We start from the raw sequence: 20035 nt of genomic DNA, 5'->3' as shown, positions 1-20035 counted from the left end.
GGGCCGGCGGGGCGGGGGGCGGCCCCCGGGGCGGCTCGGCGCTGGGGCTGCGGCCGCGCGGTCCCGCCCCGCCGCCGCTCGCCGACAACAATGGGGCCGCCGGCCCCGCGCCGCCCCTTATATACCCCGCGTCACGTGACGGCCCCGCCCCCGCCCCCGCCGCGCCCGCCGAAAGGGGTGTCGGGAAAGCGAGTCCAAAGAGGCGTGAGGGGAGCCCGGAGCGGGAAGGGCGCGGGGGGCGATGGGAAATGGAGTGCGGAAGTGGGCGCCGGGCCTGGCCTGCTCACGTTGATTACCTGAGTTATTAACTAATTAGGCGCTTTTAATCATGTGCTCCTTAATTAAAAACCCTCCTCCTTAACCCCACTCCAAGCACTTCGTCCCTCCTTGGTTCCCACTGGGGGCTTCTATCGCCTCCTGCGGCCGCCCTGCACGACCCCCAAAAACCCCACCGCAATTAATTTTAATTAATTAAAAGAAGCCGCACGCAGCCAGAAGCATCCATACAAAAGTTTACCGAGCCCACATCGCTGCCGTACACATCCGTTACACTTGGCGCATAGTAACAGAGAAAAAATAAAACAACAAAAAAGAACAGGGTTAAAATAGCCCAGGATGAACTAAACCACAGAAAAAAAGGTGTTTTTACCCCAATCCCCTGGGCTCCTTCCGCCCCTGCAGTGGGGGAGGTTTTGGGGGCTCAGGGGAGCCGGGGGTTTGCAGAGCCGAGGCCCCAGGTCCTGCCCTGGGTGCTGGGGGTGCCGGGGCCCCTCACTTCTCACCCCCCCAGCCCCGGCGTTTGGTTCCCATTTCCGAGGAGAAGACGGCTCCCAGGAGCCAGGCGAGCAGGTTGGGAACAGACTCGGTTATGGCTTACGAACACAGAAGCTTACAGACTTCAGCAGCAGGGAGGTGCCGGGATTGTCGTGCACACCGCTGCCTCCCTTCTCGCCCCGGCCTGTTCCAGGATCCGCCTTGTTGTGGGTGCTGCTGAAGCCCGATTTAAAGCAAGAGGTCTGCTTTGTGCTGTATTTTTCCCTCCAAGATACTTTTTTGGCCAAAACCACGCCCTGGTGTTGCAGTCCCATGGGGTTAGGAGGCAGGCAGGTGTCACCCAGGGCATCTCGCAGATGGGGAACAGGATCCATCATTGCAGCACACAGCAGACCCTTCACTCCAGAGGCACAGCTGCTGTCCTGGGAAGCTCCACACAGGCACTTTTGTCTCCATCAGATCCCCTGACCTCATTTAACTCCTCCTCTGTGCATGCAGGGCTCCACCAACGCTGGGTCAGCCGCAGAGGCCGGGCAGGGGAAGCGCAGGGGCAGAAAACAGGGCAGCACACAGAGATCACCCCAATGTTCAATAAAGGTATCCAAGTCTTTCTCCCTTTCCCTTGAAACCCCTAAGACATGCAGAAAGGAATCCCACAGACCGAGCTCGTTAGTGATTTCTTTATCCAGCTTTGCTTCACTCCACGTTTTGCTCCAGCTTTACACGTCCACGTGAATTAAATCTGTAGAGAAAGTTCGTGACAGCCTCACACCTGCGAGGGAAGGATGGCACCACGGCCACACATTTCCAGGGTGGGTGGAGAGGAGAAAAAAGAAGCCATCACCTCTGTCTAACAGATGCGTTGTAATATGAAATGAAAGCTTAACAAAATCTTTAAGGAAATCCCTCCCAGCCCTAGCCTACCGCTCTGCCAGCACAGCACACAGCGTGTGTGAGACCTGCTCAGCTCAGCACGTGCCGGAGGGCCAGCTGGGTGTGCTGGACCACTTCAATTCATGTTTTCCTGCCTGTCTGTGAGCGCCACAGGAGCTGGTGCCTCTCAGAAAAGCAGAGCACGCTTGCCAGAGAAAAGCCCTCACAATCTTAGGTCCCGATGACAAATTTGTACCGAGAGCTAGAGGAGAGTGCAGCCTGGTGACCTCAGGCTCGCAGCTCCAGCGACCAAGCAGCACGTTTCCATCACCGGCAGCTCGCAGGCTGTAAGAGCAAGGCGCTCCCCTGCCAGAAAGGCAGCCCAGAAACCAACAGCTCAGGGGCTGAGAGGGTGCCCAGGAGCCTCCAGATCTCTGCTCGTGTCCTTGTGCTGGAAGTGAGGGGTCTTCATGCGTGACAGAAGGATCACAGATGTCTCTTATCCCGTCCTCTTCTATTTTAAGATGATGTGGTAGCTATCATTGGTTTCAGCTGCGAAAGAAGGAAAAAGCTCATGAGACACTCGTATGAGCAAAGGGATCCACTGGATTCTGTGAATCCGACACAAGAGCTCCCCAGGAAGCACACAAAGCCCAGGCACTTACACACCTTTCATGGTGTCCAGAACAAAACAGGATTCGTCTTGGAAGTTCTGAATCATCTGAAAGAAGCCATGAAAAGCAGCTGAGTCTGAGGCTGTATTTAAACACGGCAAGTTTCACAGAAAGGGCTGGAAGCTGCTTGCTCAGGAGCTCAGTGCTCTGGGAGGCAGGAGATGCACCAGCCATAAATATTTATTCCTTCATCCAGCTCTCCAGAGCTGAAGATCCGAACCAACAAGCCAAGTGAACCAATGTCCTCCCACAGCAGCTCCCCACCCTGCTCTCACAACAAAGCCAGAGCACAGCCGAGCACGCAGGAGGGGCAGAGGCAGAGGAGCAGGGCCCTTCCCAAAGACCTGCTCGGGCAGCATCAGCCACAAACCAGCTGAGGCAAGAGGTAGGGAATAAGGAGCACCGTGAGGCTGCTACCTCATCGCTGATCAGCACGTGTATCCCCGTCGGACCCTGCTTGTAGATCTGGCTGATCTGCTGCGAGGAGATGCTGAACAGCTGGGCCAGCTTCTCCGTCAGTTCCACCGCCGTCAGCTCCTCCAGGTAAATGGCGTGGTACACTGCGAGGAGAGGGCAGGGAGCAGCCTCAGCGTCTGCACCCCGCCTGCAGAGACCAGCAGCTCACCCGGGGTGCTGGCGTGCAGAGCAGCACCGCGAGCAGCAACACCCCAGCCCCCTGGAAGGGCCGTGCACCTTCTCAGCAGTGGGCTACCTGCTCCATCAGCTTTCCGAGCCCAAGCTGCTAAATCGTCACGCGACTGCAGCTGCTCTCTGGTCTCTGCTTTGGCTACGGGGCTGCAGCGTGCCCCCAGATATAAAACCTGGCCATCGTCAATGCTCGATCTGCATTCACGCAGTTCTCACCCCTAAAAGGTTCTCTTTTGATTGCCACCAGCTGAGCAGCACTTTGCACCACTCCTGGTAGGGTTTGTAGCAGGGTGGAAAAGCCACCCCTGAGCCCCCTCGGTCTCCCACTCCTGCAGCGGGTCCTGGGGGGATGTGAGAGGACCCAGACAGGAGCAGGGCGAGGAGAGGCCCCGCCGCTGGCTTTTGTGCTTGCTGCTCCAATCCCAGAGGTGGATAAACCGGCGCCTGGCTGCTCCGCGAATGTAGGTCACTCATTGTTGTCTGGGCAAGGCTGGGTTCTCGCAGGAGCTATCATTTGCCGGCTCAGAGCAGGCAGCATGCCAACAGTCGCAGTCTGCAGCCACCCGTTTGGTCAGCAAGGGAAAAAAAAACTCAGCTGGGTAGGACTGGGGCAAGTAAGAGAAGTGCTCCCTGCAATCCTGGGCCACCCTGATCAACACAGAGCGTGCACAGCGCCCTGGGTCACACACAGCCTGCATCAGCTTGCAAGGGAACTCTCTGCCTCCTTGCAGGGAGATGAGAAAGCAGCCAAAACGAGGCACGGGAGCTGACAGCCAAAGCCACAAACCCTCTTCGAGCTGCTACGCAGACTCAGCGTGTTCTGGTAAGGTATCGACAGCCCCGGCTGTTTGTTTGGGGATGCTCGAGGGGAGCTCAAAACCCCAGGGACAGCAGCCTGGGGAGCAGCCCTGGGGAGCAGCCCCACTGCTGCTGTGTTTCTGCCTGCCGAGCCCTGCTGCTGCTTCCTCCTCCTCGCCACCACCCAGGCGTGTGTGCCCGCCACAGAGCCCTTACCAAAGAAGGTGCTGGTGACGGTGTCCCCGTCCTCGTGCTTCTGCTGGAGGTCCCTGAGCTGCTGGGACTCCTGGCACACGTAGATGGTCAGCCGGGGCCGCACCATCCTACGGACAAAGCAGCGAGTGAGCGCAGCGCCCGCAGGATTGCCCGAGGCACTCAGCCAGCAGCCTTCTCTCTCCCCACTGTCTTCAGAAACAACCGGGCAGATTAAGGAATTCACCTCGAAGCAACGTGGAAGGGGGCATTGCGGGTTCCAAAAAGGGTCCCAGAGACAGGTATAAGGCAGTGTTCCCTTTACAGGAAGGTTTACTCCACTCAACAACCATCAGAGGCAGAGGAAAGGAGCACGGCACAGGCAGCACCTCCGGGGCTGGGGCTGGACCCCCTCCAACTCACCAAACCTCTCCCCCTCTCCCTCCGAGGGGAAAATCATTTCCAATGCTCCTCCCCCACACGGATTTTCACCCCCCAAATTGTCCCTGGAGCAGTTACCCTGCTGGCCAAGCTGGCCAATTACACTGAGAGGGGTTCACAAAGGTCAATGAAACTCTGCCCTCTGTCATAGCAAGTCGCAAGCAAACGGGCTAAATCCCAACACATTTCCCTGCCACGCACGATCAGCTTTTAGAGCAAACCCACCGTCCTTTCAAGGCATTGAAGAGCCTGATGCCATCTGCAGGGCCACAGATCTGGATAACGTCTTCTCTGGTCAGCTTCAGTAAATCTGCACCTGCAGTTTGACAGCAAGAGGAGAGTCACAAAAGCAGCCCAGAGCTCCTGGGGTGGGGGCCCTGGACCTCAGGGTTGTGCCAGCTCCCCCTGCAGAGCTCACCCCACCCCAAAGCCTTCAGCCCTCTGCTGACAACCTCCCCCCGCTTCCCCCAGAAGGACATTTGCACGTTTTTGCAGGCTGGTTTTGCAAGAATGTGCTTTGGTACGACCCCACGACCGGCATTATCAGCCTTTTCCCTCTCACAGCCTGCTACCCAGTGCCTCGGTGACCCTGGATAGTGGAGACTGCATTGCTAGGGAATGAGAGGAAGATAAATACGAGCAGTCCTTTACACACAGCGCCCCAGATCAGCATTTCCCAGCTTGTTTTAAGACCACAAGCTGTGAGCTTTTGGAAGAGAAGCCTCCACCATCCCCACAGTGTTGTCAGTTGAGAGCAAGGTGAGAAACGAAGCCGACAGCTTTCAGGTAGCCAAGCTTTATTGCGTTACAAAGACAGGAGATTTTCAAACAGCCGAATTTGCACGGGGGCAGGAAGGTGGCCTGGGGAGCAGGAGGAAGCAGAGAGACTCGGCACGGACACGGAGGGGCCGCTGGAACCTACCTGAGAAGTTTCGGAAAAGCCGAGAAAAGGTGGAGAAGCGATTCCGGTGCAGCCACTGCTGGGCCTCCTGCGGGGTGCTCGTGGGCAAGAGGTTCTGCAAGGCAGGAAAAGAAGGGTCACAGCCTCAGAGGTGGCACGGACGTTTCTACCGAGGAACGAGCACAGGCCAGCTGGTTCGGTGTCTGTAATCGTACATCGAGAGCAGACTGGGCTGGGCTCACCGTGCAGTTACAATAAGGGCTGCAGCCTGGATGGGGTTTGGTTTAAAAGGCTTCAGAGGGACAGAGGGGGAGGAAAGAAGTAACAGGGAGAGCATCAGCAAAGATAAACGGATCAGCAAAGGTCACAGCGAGCTCCGAGCAGCTTGCTCCCAGCTCCGCCGTGCCGTACTGGACATTTATCACTATCACCTTTTCTTTACAAATAGGAATAAAAATGAAGTTGTAACTCCCCAAAGACATTAAACTACAGCAGTCTAATCCCCGGCAAACTGCAGCACAGCCACCCACGAGCCCACCACCACTCGATCACAGCAAAGCCCCTTTTGCAGCCCGTGTCCCATCCTTACCACAAGCACAAGCTCTGAAGTGTGACTTACATCTGCGATCGGAGGGGGCGGCTCGGGCTGGTGGTTTGGGGAGCCGTTTCTAGATGGGGGAAAGAGCCAGACAGAGCACAACACGTGGTTAGCACTGCCCTTCCCCTCCTGGCACGGGATGCCCGCAGGCAACAACACCGCCCTGCAAAGCACAGCGCCCGGTTGGTGTCGGTGCCGCTCCGACACCGCGGAAGCACGGGGGCACCGCTGCCTGCAGGCAGCCCCACAGCGGCAGCAGCACCACCACTGCTGCAGCAAAACACTCTGCAAGCACAAACGGCTCAGCTGGGACACTTCACAAGCTCAAATGGCTCGGGTTCGGAGCAGTAACGCGATGGGGGAAAGGCAAAATGAAGCAGGCTGGAAGCCGAATGCAGGGGGCTGCCGATGGAGCGCGCGCACGCTTCTGGTGCAAGAGCCGAGCTCTCAGGGAGCAAGGGAAGGGCACAGTGCTCAGCTCCGAGGGCTTTCGTTCCTTTTTTCCACCCTGACGCTGCCTCTGTGCAGGCTGCTTCTGCCTCCTTGAGCCCTGGCACCGGGAGCTTCTTCCTTTTGCTGCCAGCTGGGGTGCATCGACCTCCCCGGCGAGCCCGGAGCAGGCAGGCAGGCGGCCTCCCCTCCACACTCACCCTTCTCCGATGGAAAAGCTGCTGTGGGAGCTGTTGAAGCCAGGGGACGGCGCGTTATTGACGTACGTTATCTCTGGCCAGGGAGAGCACTGGAAAGGAAAAGCCAGAAGGGTCACAGGTGGCTTTGGACAAGGCCACGCGGCCGCTCCGCTCAGCGCAGGTTTACGGCCGTTTGCTGGCTGGTGACGAAAGAGAATTAAAGAACAAAGTCGGGGATTAAAAGGAGCCCCGCTCCTAAAGGAGCCTCAGGCTAAGCAGTCCTTAATCTCAAAAAGCCCAAAGCCCCCAAATTCAAGTGCAGGGAGATCAGACTCTCAGCGATCCGAGTCTCTGTGCTGACAGGCGCAGCACCGCCAGCCCCAGCACCTCCACGGAGCTCCAATCGCCCAGGGTGGGACGAGGGCTCCCTCCCCAGGGCGCTGAGGAGTGCAGGGTTTGAGACCGACACCTCCCAAGCAAAGGGAGGGAACGGGGGAGGTTTTGAGGGAGGTTTTCTGCTCACTCGTGACCTGTGTGGCTGATTGCCAGCCGGGCAAAACAGAGCTTGCAGGCAGAGGGAACACCTCTTATTATCTGGGGAAAAACCACTTACTTTCGAGGCACAAGAGCCCTTTTTCAGGCCTGCTAAAAATTACCTCCTGTGCCTCCAATGTTTATCTTGCAGCCACAAACAACTGAGGCAAACACCTCAGAGCAGAGCAGCCAGCCCCTCGTGGCCAGGGCAGTTCAGGCTTTGCTCAAACAACGTCCCCCCCCCGGCAGGAGGACGCGCCCCACCTCGGTGAGGATGGTGGTCTCGTAGGAGGGCTGGTACTTCTCCTTCTCGTGGGGCGTTCGCTTCTCCATCTTCTCCCGGTCGGTCTTCTGCTTCCGATCAGCTCCCTTGGGCTGGGGAGGAGATATCGGAGTGAGGGGGCTCGGCCTCCTGCTCTCCCTCCTGTTGTTTTATGGAGGGGGAAGGCAGAGGGCTGGGGCCACCTCCCCAGGGCATTAACGGGGTGACAGCAGCGCTTCTGGAGCAGACCTCGCCTGTTAACGCGATGGCCCCAACACCCTGAGCTGCCCACAGCTCTAGAAAGGGCCCAGAACACCTCAACAAGGAGGCAAAACATTTTTTGGAGGAAACTCCTCCCAGCCTGAGACAAAGCCCAGGCTGGCACTAAGGGGACCGAGGCCACTGCCACGTATCTGAGCTGCTCCTGCAGCTTCACCCACTTCAGAGGCACCAGAACACGGAGAGCTGGGATCTGAGCACTGCTTTGCTGTGACCTGGAAAAAACATCTCCTTCCTTACAGCCATTCTAGGAATGGCTTTGCTTGCTGCCTTTCTAACGCGCTCAAAGCCTTGGGGATGGCAGAAAGAGAGGTGTTGTAACCACCAAACTGTCCCGGTGCTCCCTTCTGTGGGACCCCACTGAAATTCCCTTCAAACAACAACCAGCAGCACCCTAACTGCAGGGATCCAGCAGGGCGGGAGGCATCTTCCTCCTCTAGACAGCAGAGAGGAGGCCTGAACAAGCTCCCAGCCACCTCCAAGCAGGGCAAGGAGGCGCTGCTTGGCTGCAGCCACAGAAATCAAAGGGCTGCTGTCATCTTTCCAGCCCCCGTGGTCACCGTTGTGGCTACTGGAAGCTGGGAAGGATGAGCACAAAGACATCGACACCGAGGGAGCTCTTCTCAAAGCAGATACGCTCCCAATTTGAGGGCAGAAAGGGAAGAACGGGGCAGGAGCCCCAAGAGCATCACCTAACAGAGGGCACCCTGCAGGGACGGGCCCACAGGCACCACCCCGAGCCCCAACAACCACAGCCCCGGGGGGTCGAGGCAATACCAGGAGCCTCTGCCAAGGGCTCGGGCAGGCGAACGCCGCGGAGGTCGAGGTCCCTGCGCTCCAGCAGCCCGGCACGGGGCAGCGTTGGGAAGTGGCCGGTGGGACGGGTACAGCAGCGTTCCAGAGGGACCGTTTCAAACCCAGAACGGCAACGGGCAGCGGCTAAAATTTATCATTTTGCTCCCAGCACAGCCACAGGTGCCGCTGAGACCACCCTCAGCCTCTCAGCCCCCAGATCCACAGCCACCCTCGCAGGGCTACTTCCATCCAGACAGGAGCCAGAGCTCCAACAAGCCCTAACAAATCACCCTCCCCGCCTTCGAAATTTTATAACGCAAGCAGGGCAAGAGAGAGAGAGAAGGGGAAAGAAGCCAAGTCACCAGCAGCAGGGCACGCTGCCCGACGTCCTACAGCAACCTCACGATAAAACTGCCGAGTGCTGCAGGCTCCCAGCCAGGCAGCCGACCTGCAGAGAGCCAAGCACCCCTGGGTGGGACCAGGGCAGAGGGAACACGGCCAAAGAGGCTGCGTGGCGTCGAAGGGAGGGCAGGGACAGGGCAGGCTCCTCCAGACAATGTCAGCGACCCAGACGGCGTGGGCACGGCTGCCCCGAGGCACGATGCCTGGGCGGTGCTGCAGTCACCTCGCTGGCACGTGCTGCCACGGCCAGATGTGGGTTTGGGTGCCCTGCAGAGGATTCGGAAGGCCTGGAGGGGCTGCACGCACACAGACTGGCAGCAGCCACAATGGGAACTGGTAATAATGGGGTGAGGAGGTCAGAGGGACTTCAAAACCCCCACAGGACCTCCCAGGAGGGTAAGACTCGAGGCCGAATGTGGGAACTTTGGGAGAGAAGCACCACAACCCGTTTACTCCCCATTGCGTTGTGCTTGGCTTCCTGATTTTGGAGCCACAACTGCGCCCAGGCTCCACCAGGCCAGGAACCAGGCCAGGAAAGGAGGAGCCACCAGAAGGACCAAGGGTTTTCACCGCCTGCAAGCTCGGCCACGTCCTGCTGGGGCAGGATCACAGCAGGGCAGAGGTACCTTGAAGACCTTGATCTGGCAGCTGGCCGAGTGCAGGTGCTCCGTGTACTCCCCGTTCTCGTTCTCCTTGAAGGTGTCGATCTGCACCCGAAAGGGCACCCCCTTCTCCCCGCCGTGCTTCCGCATGGTGAACTCCGTGCTGATGCAGTGAACCTGGGGGAAAGCAAGGCGCCCTGCTGTCAGCGCCGCGTGAAGGGCCCAAGGCAGAGCTCGCAGAGCACCAGGGGCGTTCAGGAGTTAAGGGGCCGCAGCAGCAGAGGTGGAGCCGCATTCTGCCAGCTCTTCCAGCGAGTTTTGCAAGCTCCTGGCTGTCAGGAGCAGCCCCCGGCTCGGCGGGGCAGAGAGCTCGGCTGCACCAGCCTCTGCGCGCCGCAGCCTGTTCGTTCTGGGCAGCAGGGCTGGGATATTGCCAGGAGGTGTTCCAGGCAGCCGGGGAGATTTGCAAAAGCATCGAAGCAGGATGGAGAGCACATCACCCGCACCAGCGGGGCCTAAACCACCACACGAATGGAACAACTCGCAGGTGGCCAGCCGAGCTTGCCCGCTGCCAACCCACGACCTTCTGCCCTCTCGCACTGCTTGTGGTAGAGGCGAGGCGTGTTTCAGTTTGCACCCTCTGCCACTGCAGCATCTGGCTGCTATTTCAGAGCTCTGAGTCAAAAACCATCTCTGTTTTTCCCCCCTGGGATAATTTTCTTTTTTTCCTAAACCCCTGCAAGTGGCAGTTCCCCCGTCCCTTCCCTCACCTGGATAAACACTGAGGTCCTCTTGGAAGGATCCCACAAGAACTCCACCGTGTTGAGCTGCGTTGGATTCGCCCTGGGATCAATGATGCCCACGGACATGGGGATATCTGCGGGAGCACAGGCAGAGAGCCAGGTTTTGTTAGGAGGAGAAGCAGAGGGGTCACGGGGAATCCGGGACCGACTGCACATCTCCACCTGCAGAACGCGGCAGAGCTCTGGGGGCTCGGAGGCAGACCCCGAGGTGCTGCCCCGGGCACTCACCGATGTCCAGGATCCTGTCCCCGGGCCTGTTCCACCGCCAGCCCTCCAGCTGCTGGTGCTCCGTGTACTGCAGGCGCCGGTCGTGAAACACCACCCGGAAAATGCTCTAAAGGGGACAAACCGTCAGCCCTGTGACTCTCCCAGCAAACCCCCCATCCTCAAGGCATTTCCCAGCACAAGAAAAGGAGCAGAGAGGGAACTGGAGGGACCCGAAGCCTCACGAAGAAGCCAGGGCAACAAAACAAAGCCCAGCAGGACCCCTGCCAGGACAAGACCTCGCGTGCTGCTCCCGACAGCCCCAGCTGGACCCGAGCACCGAGGCTCTCCGCTTACCTTCACCAGTTTCCCATTGATCTCTGGCAGCTCCCCAATTTTCCTGTTGTCCAGCATCCGGATTTCATACGACTGCCCTGAGGGAAGGAAGACGAAGGCTCCTTGTTGTTCGCCACGTTGTGAGCCTTTGCTGCCCCCCTCCCTCGCGTTTTGACACCTTCTGCTGCCACACCGCGCCACCCCAGCTCCTTGCCACGTTTCAGCGCGGGGTCCCAGGAGCACGAGCTGTCTCACCGCCCCACACCCCCTCCAGCAACAGGCAATCCTCTCCCTTTCTGCTGGAGGATGTCCTGGCAAACCCTCACCAACCGCGTGCAGCCCCAGCACGGGGCAGAAATTGATCACTCAGCCTCATCTGGTCACAGTCACCAGCCCTGACCTCCTGATCCTACCCAGAAGCTGCAGCTGGAAGCCACAAGGCGTGCCCACTGCAGGGCAGCCCAGCACACTGCTGCCCAGCTCTGGCAGCACGGAGCAGCTCGGAGAGCTTGGCTGCACGCGGTTCTCCAGCTGCACTTCACACCGGGCAGATTTCTCTCATCTGAAATCCCACGGGCCGCTCGCGCCGCCACCGCAAGCCGAGGGCAGCAGCAAGGTGAAGGAGCCGGTGGTTTTAAACAGCAGCAGCGTGGGGTTTGGGGGAAACAGCCAGAGGCGGAGCTTTAGGGTTAAATCGTGGCGGGTTTAAACCAAGCCCCCGGGGTTCCCCCACCTTGGTTGAGGTAGGTGAGCGTTTCGTCGTGGAGCTTCACCGCAGGGGACGTGGCCGCGCACAGCACGTACTGGAAGGGCAGAATTTTGTTCTCGTTCTCCGGAGGCAAACTCGATTCTTCCTGTTTGAAGATGGGCAGGGCAAGGACGTCACTGAAAAGAGAGGTGACGGACATTCATTTCGGCCCTGGCTCCAGGGATAGGCATCGAGTTCCTCCTGTGAGGAAGAGCTTCGAGCTTCTTAATTAAACCAAAACCAAGGAACACCACCACCACGAGCTGTGACAGCCCTGCAGGGCTGCACAGGAGCATTAAAGCAGACCAAGGAGATCTGGGGAGAGGCCCTGAGGCCTTGACACCTGCTCTCGCTGCAGCTTTTTCAAGCTGTCCCCCTACCACACCTTTCTTGCTTCAAAGCTACGCCAGAAGCGAGCCCAGCTCCTCGGGCAGAGCACGGAAGGCAGGAGGCCTCCAGCACCACACCAAGAACTCCTGTCCTCCCCCTCGAGCTCCCTGCAAGGCGATGGCTTTGGGGCCACAGGAACGGGAGCCACACGGGGAGAGGCGGCGTGGGGCAGAGCCCCCCGAGCCCGTTTTTGGGGTGGCACCGAAGCGCCGAGCTCTGCCACCGGGTGAAGCCCTGCTCCTCCGGGAGAGGCTTCTGGACAGCTCCCTGCACCACAGCATCAGCTCCCTGCCAACCCCACGTGCTTTTGGGGAAAGCCTCCGCTTCCACGCTTCCCTCACGGTGTGGGAGAGGAGCTCCTGCAACAGAAGGAGCAGAGGAGCCGCAGCCAAGCCCTGCAGCTGGAAGCGCCCGCTCGGCGCCCCGTTATCGCCCCCAAAACGCCGCTTCTCCCCCCAAATCCCCAGGCTCCTGCACACGCCGGCAGCACCGGGCAGCCACCTACCAGCGCTCGGCCCCGAGGGAGCAGCGTGCCTCCTCCATGGGGAGAGCCCCGGCCGGGCCCCGAAACTGGGGGGCCTGTTGAAAACGTTCCCCCCTCCCCGTCCCGCAGCGCGGCGCCGCGAGAGACGGGAGGAAAATGCCAGAGGTCAGGCCACAAAGGTCAGCACGCTCACCTCCGGGGGTACGCGCTCGATTTACGGGCAGCTGAGGTCAACAAAAGTCTCGGGGAAAGAAAAAAAAAGGAGTCGGGTTTCAGGCGGCTTCGCGCTGCTCCCGAGCGGAGGAACCGATCCCAAACGGCTGCCACGATGGAGAGGGGACGGGTGCGCTCCCCTCAGCTCCTGCCTGTCTGCGATTTGGCCAGCGAGCTGCCTGGGGGGGCCTCGATTAAACAAAACCAAACGATTTTGGGGTCCCAGGAGGGGTCCGGGACCACTCGGGGAAGGTGCTGCCTCTCCCCGTCTCTGGAAGGGAGAGGGGAGCTGCTGCTCTGCTGCCCCTGGCCGGGGGCTCCACGCCAGCAGTTCCTTTTCGCCGCCACCTTTCCTCTCTCCTGGCTCCCCCTCTCCCAGTGCCTTGTTTTTAATCCCAACATTTCCAGCTGCATCACTCCCAAAAAACTCAAGCCTTGCGTCAGCTCGTCCCAGAAAACCTCTTGCGGGGGGCACGGCCCAAGATTTATGTAAATTCTTCCTGGCTGCACCTCTGGGCTGCAGGGGAAACCGGAGCAGCTTCCTGCAGCTTCACCTCCGCACCAGCTCACCCCAAACTCCTACCTGGCCCCAAACCTCGGGTCCCTGCAGCTCCCAGCACCGCTGAGCACGAACGGAGCCAGGGGCAGCCGGGCAGAGCTGCCAAGCGGGCACGAAGCCAGCTCCGGAGCCCGTGCCACGTGCTGGAGCAGTTCAGTCTGGATACCGGGGGTCCTGCTGCTGCTCGCTGCCCTGGCATGAGGACCCCCGGGGGTCCCAGTGCTCTCCTTGGCTCCCGGCTCTGCTCAGAGCCAGGGCAGAGCTGGTCCTGAGGGGATTATCGGTGGCAAAATAAAGCTCCCGGGGCAGTTATGGCAGGAACACAAAGCCAGGGAACGGGGAAGGGGCTCTGCCAACGACCCCTGCACCAGAGGCACGGGACCAGCGCCGTGGTCCCGCTGCGAGCCACAGGCTGGGGGGGGGCCGTGCGCTGCTCAACCCCCGCCTGGCAGCACCACTGCCCCCAAAAACACCTCCAGCGACCGCCCCCCGCCCTACCCCGAGCTCAGCCCTTCCAGTCCCAAACCCTGGGCACCCAACCGTGGCTCCCGGGGGTCCTGGTGCGGCTGCAGCCCCCCCCCCCCCCCACGCCCCCCCCACCCCCAGGGGCTGGCACAGCACCAGGGCGCGCGGATCCCCCCCGAGCCTCCCAAACCAGGCACAAAATGGCACAAAACCGCCCTGGGGGGGTGGCGGGGGCTGCCCTGGGGTGTGCCAGGAGCCTGGGGGGGCACGGGGGCAACCCCCCCCCCCCAAGCCCCCAGCCCTCCTACCTCATGCTGTAGGCCCCGGCGCCCAGCTCCTGGCCGATGCCCGAGAGGCTGGCATCGAAGTCCTGCACCAGGCCGGACTCGATCACCTCGTCCGCCAGCGGCAGCTTCAGCGCCCAGGCCATGATCCTGACCCCCCCCCCCCCCCAAATGGGGGGCAGGCCCCGGGGTCGGGTGTGGACCCCCCCCGGGTAAGGGGGCGAGCTGTGGGGGGGGTGTCCCGCTTCCTCGCCCCTCTTAGGGTAAGGGGCAGGCGGCGGGGGCCGGCCGGGGGCTCTCCGGGGGTCTCCGCTCCCTCCTCAGGGGCTCCGAGCCCCCCCCCCGGGCCGCTTTGGGGCGCCCCCAGACCCAATTCAGGGTCTCAGCGCCCCCCCCCCCACCTATCTGTACCCCCCTCCCGAGCCCCGCAGCCCCCTCCCCTTGGGCTCCCCCAGCCCCGGGCCCCTCGGACCCCCCCCCCACCGGCCTCGACCCCCCTCGGGACCCCCCCTGGGACCCCCCCCGGGCCCCCCCGCCCCGCAGCCCCCTCCCCAGGAGCTGCACCCCCAGCCCCGCCGAGCCCTCCCCGAGGGGCTGCAACCTCCGGGGCCCCCCCCCAAGCCCCCACAGGCTCCTCCCTCCGCGGGGCTGCTCCCCCCCAACCCCGGGACCCCCCCCGGCCCCGCTGCGGCCCCGCCGAGGGCCCCGGGCCGCGGCCCCCTCAAAATGGAGGCGGCGGCGCCGCGGACCCCCCGCTCCAGTCCCCAGCGGGGAGCCGGCCCCGCCCCCTCGGCCGCCGTCAGCCAATAGGAGCCCGGCGCGGCCCGGTGACGCGAGGAGGGGGCCGCCGGCGATGGGCTGCGATTGGTCGTTGCGGGGAGGGGGGCGGGGCGAGAGCGGCGCGGCGCGGGGCGCTCGGGGTCCCCCCGGCGGGGAGCGGCGCCGCTGGGGCCGCGGGTTCGAGGCCCGGGCCCGGCTCATTCGTGCGCTGAGCTGCGCGGCCTCAGCCCGGGGGGGGCGAACCCGATGGAAACGGCCCCGCTCCGGCCTCGGGGCTGCTCCGAGCCCCCTCCCCCAAAAACCAGGCCCCGGTGGCACGGGGGGGGGGGTGAGCAGCCCGGCACTGGGAGTGCACCCAGGGAAGGGAGAGCACCCCCCCCCCCCGCACCCCTCCGAAAAAAAGGGAAAAGGAAAAGAAAAAAGAAAAATACTGTTTATTTCACACCACTACATCAAGTGCATCAGGCTGCCATGGCCCCGGCGGGGCCTGCTCCCCCCCCCCCCCCACGCTCCCCATCCATCTGTCCGTCTGTCCTCATCCGTCTGTCCATCCCCAGGCTCGGAGGGGGGGGCTCAGAGGGGGGCGCTCCCCCCGCTGCGGGACCCCCAAATCCTCCTCCCGGCTCGCTAACCCCGCGCGGTCCCCCCCCGTAGTGCAATGTCCCCACGGGGCCGGGGGGGGCACGGGCACGGGGCCACCCTTCTGGAGGTCCAGCAGCTCCTCGGGGTCTCGACGCCTTCGTTTTCGGGTTCCCGCGGCTCTGTTTGCTCCGAGGGGGAGAGGGCTGGGAACCGGGGGGGGGGGGCGATGAAATAAAAAGGGGGTGAAACTCAACCGGGGCTCACCGCTACCGGGCCTCAACGCTACCTCGGAAACACAGAGAAGGCGCGGAGAAGGGAGAAAATGGCCCAAAAAAAAATGAAAAGTCACTCCTGGAGGGGGGGGGAGACCTGACACGGAAAGGCGGGGAGGGCGGCCCCCCCCTCACCCAGGGACACGGTGAGTGCAGGCGGGGGTCCGGCACCACGCACGTAACGGGGCCACGAGGCACACGGGAGGCGAACACGGTTGGGCCACGCGTGGGGCGGGAGGGGGGCACGGACACCAAGGCGCGGGGTCTGGGGGGGCCCCGAGCCCCCCGCCGGAGCCGGGCAGAGGGGGCGGGGGCCGGGGAAAGTCGGTCACAAAGTGCTGATGGCAGGAGGCTGGGGGCGGGGAGGGGGGATAGGGGGGCTCGGGGAGGGCGTCCGGGCTCGGGGAGGGTGCCCGGGCTTGGGGGGCCCCCCCCTCGGCCCCCTTTCCTTAGGGGATCTGAAAGACGTTGAGTTTGCTGGTGTTTTTGAGCGTCTGTCGGCGGTTGCAGAACCACACGCGGACGACTTCGCGGTCGTAGTTGAGCTCCTTGGCGATCTCGGTGATCTCCTGGCCGGTGGGCAGCGCGTTCTTCTCGAAGTGGGCGTTGAGCGCCTCGATGGCCTGCGGCGTGAAGGACGTCCGGCGCTTGCGCTTCTTGGAGGGCTCGCCCCCCACGAACTCCATCAGGTTCTGCTGCCCCTCCTGGTTGCGCAGCTCGGCCTCGCTCAGCCACTTCTCCAGCACCGGCTTCAGCTTCTGGGCGCTCTTGGGGGTGATGTCGAGCTTCTCGAACCTGCGGGGACACACCGGGAGGCGTTTTGGGGGCAGGGATGCTGCCTCGTCCCGACCTCCCTCCTCCTCCTCGTCCAGCAGCAGGATCGCTGCCTCCACCCCGCGGCACCCCCGGCCCCGCGCTGGTACCTGCAGATGGCCGACTGGCTGTAGGCAGGGCCCTCGGTGGCCGTCAGGGCCTGTCCCACCTGGGTCTGAGTCAGGCCGAGGGACAGGCGCCGGATCTTGAAGTTCTTGGCAAACTCCCGGATCTCCTCCAGGTTGATGCCGTCCTCCTCCACGCCGCTGTTGGGGGCCTGGGGCTCTGCGAGCGGAGGGACGGCGTCAAAGGCGGCCGGCGGTGACCCCCCCCGGGGGCTGCTCTCCCCCAGTAGGGAAGCCCAAATCCCAGTACCCCCCCCCCGAGGGACTCACTGGCCACCAGCTGGCTGACGGTGGGCGTCTCGGAGCAGGTGATGGGGACGGGCGCCGAGGCCGCCTTCGCCGCCGGCGCAGGGTTGGCGATGACCACGGCCGGCTGCGGGAGAGCTGGGGCCGGCTGGATGGGCTGCACCTGGGTGGGCAGCGAGGGTCAGCAGCGGGGCTGGCACCCCAAACTGTGTCCCCAATCCGGCACCATGTCCCCAGTCCAGCACCGTGTCCCCAGTCTGGCACCGTGTCCCCAGTCCAGCACCATGTCCCAGTGGCCGGCCAGCCACAGGCTCAATCCATGAGGTTAAATGAGCGGCCACCGCGCTGCTTTGGCTCGGGGTGGGGTGAAAGGGGCTCGGGGAAGGACAGAGCCACCCAGCCACCCAGTACAGAGCCACCCAGTTCCGTACTGGGTCCCAGCAGCCCACCACGTGCAGGGGGGAGGCGAGGTACCAAGGGGTGGTTTGGGGGTGGCTGGCACCAGAGCCAGCCGGGGACACCGAGCGTCCCCATCCCAGCTGGGAAATGCATCCCGACGGGGCCAGGCCACGTCCCGAGGATGCTCGCGGTCGGCCCCAGCTCACCTCGCTCTTGGTGGGGGGCTCGGGGGGGCCGCTTTTCTTGATGGCGGCCGCTTGGATGGTGCCGCTGGCCAGCGTGGCGATCACCTGGCCCTGGGCATTGAGCAGCAGCTGGGGCGTCACCGCCTGCTCCTGCAGGCTCGGGGCCGGCACCGGGCTGGCGGCAGCGATGCCGGGGGGGTTCACCACCCACGGCAGGGTCCCGATCACCTGTGCGAAGGAGGAGAGTGGAGGCTGCGGGGGGGCACGTCCTTCCAGCGCCCTTCCCAGAGCTGCTGTAAGGGTGGGGGGTACCCTGGGGACGCCCCCTCCCCATCCCCGGCGGTACCTGGCCCTGGGCGTTGGTGAGGATCTGCCCCGTGATGCCCGGCACGCTGGAGATGGTGTTGGCGATCACGGGGGCGGCCGCCAGGGAGCTGAGGAGCTGCGTTTGCCCCCCCAGGGAGGCGGCGCTGATCTGCGGAGAACCGAAAGGCAGGGGTTAGGGACGGGGGCTCGGGGCTGCTCGTCCCCCCCTCATCGGGCCACCGCTCATCCCGGGGTCACTGCGTCCCCCCCCGTGGCAGGGTGGCCCCCGTGATGGGAAGCGGTCGCTCCCAGTCCTTTATCCGAGGGTTTTTTTCCCTAAGCCACTCGGCGGGCTGCCCGTGAGGCCGCCGGAGGGGGATGAGCATCCAACGGGGATGGGGAAACCGAGGCCGGGATCTGCTGCCGGGAAAGGGGAGCGGGCGCGGGCCTGGGGCTGCCCGGCTCCTTACTATGCCGGGGTTAAAGGCAAATCCCGCGGGCTGCACTGCTGCGAGCTGGGTCTGCGGCTCAAGCGGCTTCGCCACGGGCGGCGTGGGCGCTGCAGCGGGCTGCGGCAGGATGGGGGGCTGGCTGGGCACGGCGGGCGCCGGGGGGAACACGCTCTGCGGCTGCAGGGGGGGCCGGGGCTGCACCGCGGCCGGCAGCGGCTGGGCAGGCTGCACCGGGGCCGGTATCACCGTGTTGAGGACGGCGGCGACTGCAAAGAGATGGAGAGAGCGTGAGCCGGGGGGAGCAGGGGACGGCGGGGACGGCCGGGAGGCTCCAGGATGGGACCCGAGGCTCGCTGGGTCCCCGGTCTGCCCCCCTCCCAAAGGGAACCGCATCACCCGTGCGCTCCTCGCACGTCCCAGAGGAGCTCCCGGCAGCCGTGCACCCGGCTGGGCTGAGCTGCAGGATGCGTCCTGCCCCCGAAGGGCTGCCCGAACCCACACAGAGCTGGGTCCCTGTCCCAGCTGGGGATGGATCCGGACAAGGCTTTCTGCCCCCGGCTCCGCGGGGAGCTCGGAGGAGGCGATTCCCTGCTGCAGAAGGGCACAGATCCTGCCCGGGCACCGCAGAGCCCCCGCGGCGCTGCCCCTTGGGGAGGGTCACAGCCCCCTGTGGACCTGCACCCGCTGCAGCGGCGTGACACGGCCACAGCCCCAAACCTGCCCCGGACCCCAGACCCCCAGCACTGTCCCTGTAGCCTCATCTCCCCCCCCCCAACCGCTGCCTTCCTCCCCCTCACCGCTGCCTTCCTCCCTCACGCCGTCTCCTTCCTCCCTCCCTCTCGCCGCCCCTCTCCGACGCTCCCAGCACCTTTCGGCCTCGGGGGGGTCGCCACAAACCCTGCTTCTTCCAGCGCCCGCGATTAAACACCGTTTCAGACCCCTCCTGGAGAGGACGGCCTCGGTTCGGCAACAAGCCGGGGAGGACCAGGCGTGCAATTAAGGATGCTGCAAAGCAGAAGAGCACCGGTTACCTTGCAGATTGGCTATAGGTGGTTTGAAAATTCCCCCTGTAGGAGAAGCAGCCGTCAGTCCGGGAAGGGCAGCGACCGTTGCTGTAGGAAATGTCCACACAGCCAGCCCCTGCTGACCTGCCACTTGACCTGCAATACTGATGGGGATAAGAAGAGGTTGAGTAACTGTCCCTGCTGGAACCATTACTCCTGTCACAACTGTTGCTAAGTTTTCCTGAGTCAAGACCTGCAAAAGCAAACAAGATTTAAAAAAGAACAAAAATCAACGCCACTGCAGACAGCATCAGCGAGGCAAGAGCGAGCACAGTCTTTGCAAAGGGGGCGCGCAGCTGGCCCGGGGTCCCTCCCATCTCAGCAGCTGGGTTCCCAGCTCTGCGGAGCCCCCCCCCCACGACCCCCCCGAGGGGGGGAGATGCCCCCCATATCCCCCCCCCCGACCACCACCACCACCACCACGGCCGTGGCTCTGGCAGCACCTCGGGCGGCGTGGTCCGGGAGGCAGCTCCTGCGCCCCGTGCCAGCAGCCACCGTCGCTGCCCCGGGTGCCCACCACCAACGGGTGCCCCCCCCCCAAGTCCCATCCCCGGGTTCCTGCCCCCCCCCAGTGGTCCCCTGCAAGCTGCCGTGCTCCCCCTGCCCCTCCAGCCCCCCCCCAGTGCCCCAGCCCCGTCCCATGCCCCCCCCGGGGTAGTTACCTGCGGGGCGGCCAGCGGGGCCAAGGGCTGCGGCTGCTGGCTGGCGGCGTGGCCGAAGGTGCCACTGGGGGGGCCGCTGCTGGGGGATGCTCCGGCTGCCGGCTTGGTTTTGCCTTGGGGGGGGCAGAGGAGAGGGTTCGAGAGGCGCTAGGGTAAGGGGGGGACCCAAATCACAGCCACAACGCCTCCCCGGGGATGAGCGTCCCTCCCAGGGCTGTCCCTGTCCCCCCCCCGGGGATGGTGCTGGGGCAGCACCACAGC

At 63.4% G+C, this 20035-nt stretch overlaps 2 protein-coding genes across 3 annotated transcripts in view; both read right to left on the bottom strand.

The window, feature by feature from the left end:
- Positions 1–494: 494 nt before the first annotated feature.
- Positions 495–14272, bottom strand: TFCP2 (transcription factor CP2). The gene is made up of 15 exons (XM_084303607.1): positions 13913–14272; positions 11479–11630; positions 10767–10843; positions 10434–10539; positions 10173–10279; positions 9427–9579; positions 7327–7437; positions 6550–6638; positions 5921–5969; positions 5323–5416; positions 4626–4716; positions 3984–4090; positions 2739–2881; positions 2317–2368; positions 495–2199 (listed from the first exon to the last, which is right to left on the bottom strand). Exons 1-15 carry the CDS (start codon positions 14032–14034, stop codon positions 2162–2164), a joined length of 1491 nt encoding a protein of 496 aa, XP_084159733.1. The 5' UTR covers positions 14035–14272; the 3' UTR covers positions 495–2161.
- Positions 14273–15087: 815 nt separating this feature from the next.
- POU6F1 (POU class 6 homeobox 1) overlaps positions 15088–20035 on the bottom strand; it is a 30212-nt gene continuing 25264 nt past the window's right edge. The window contains exons 5-12 of one of the 2 annotated variants that reach the window (XM_084303592.1): positions 19775–19887; positions 19080–19305; positions 18067–18314; positions 17637–17765; positions 17312–17518; positions 16731–16869; positions 16446–16620; positions 15841–16317 (exon numbers count right to left, since the gene is read on the bottom strand). In XM_084303592.1, coding sequence (XP_084159718.1) covers positions 15972–16317; positions 16446–16620; positions 16731–16869; positions 17312–17518; positions 17637–17765; positions 18067–18314; positions 19080–19305; positions 19775–19887 — 1583 coding nt within the window. In that variant the 3' untranslated portion in view covers positions 15841–15971. Of the gene's footprint in view, positions 16318–16445; positions 16621–16730; positions 16870–17311; positions 17519–17636; positions 17766–18066; positions 18315–19079; positions 19306–19774; positions 19888–20035 lie in introns of both variants that reach the window. The other variant, XM_084303591.1, reaches the window with a different exon arrangement.

Source organism: Netta rufina (genome assembly GCF_964035555.1).
Source record: "Netta rufina genome assembly, chromosome: 30".
Taxonomy (NCBI): Eukaryota; Metazoa; Chordata; class Aves; order Anseriformes; family Anatidae; genus Netta; species Netta rufina.
Note: the sequence above shows the minus strand (reverse complement) of the source record. Positions and strands in the feature narration are given on the sequence as shown.

Coding starts and splice junctions, on each gene's coding strand:
- TFCP2 (XM_084303607.1), bottom strand. CDS start 14,034: ATGGCCTGGGCGCTGAAGCTGCCGCTGGCGGACGAGGTGATCGAGTCC. Junction 7,438..9,426: donor GCCAGATCAAGGTCTTCAAG/GTACCTCTGCCC, acceptor TCTCCTCCCCAG/CCCAAGGGAGCTGATCGGAA. Junction 4,091..4,625: donor TTCAATGCCTTGAAAGGACG/GTGGGTTTGCTC, acceptor CTTTGTCCGTAG/GATGGTGCGGCCCCGGCTGA.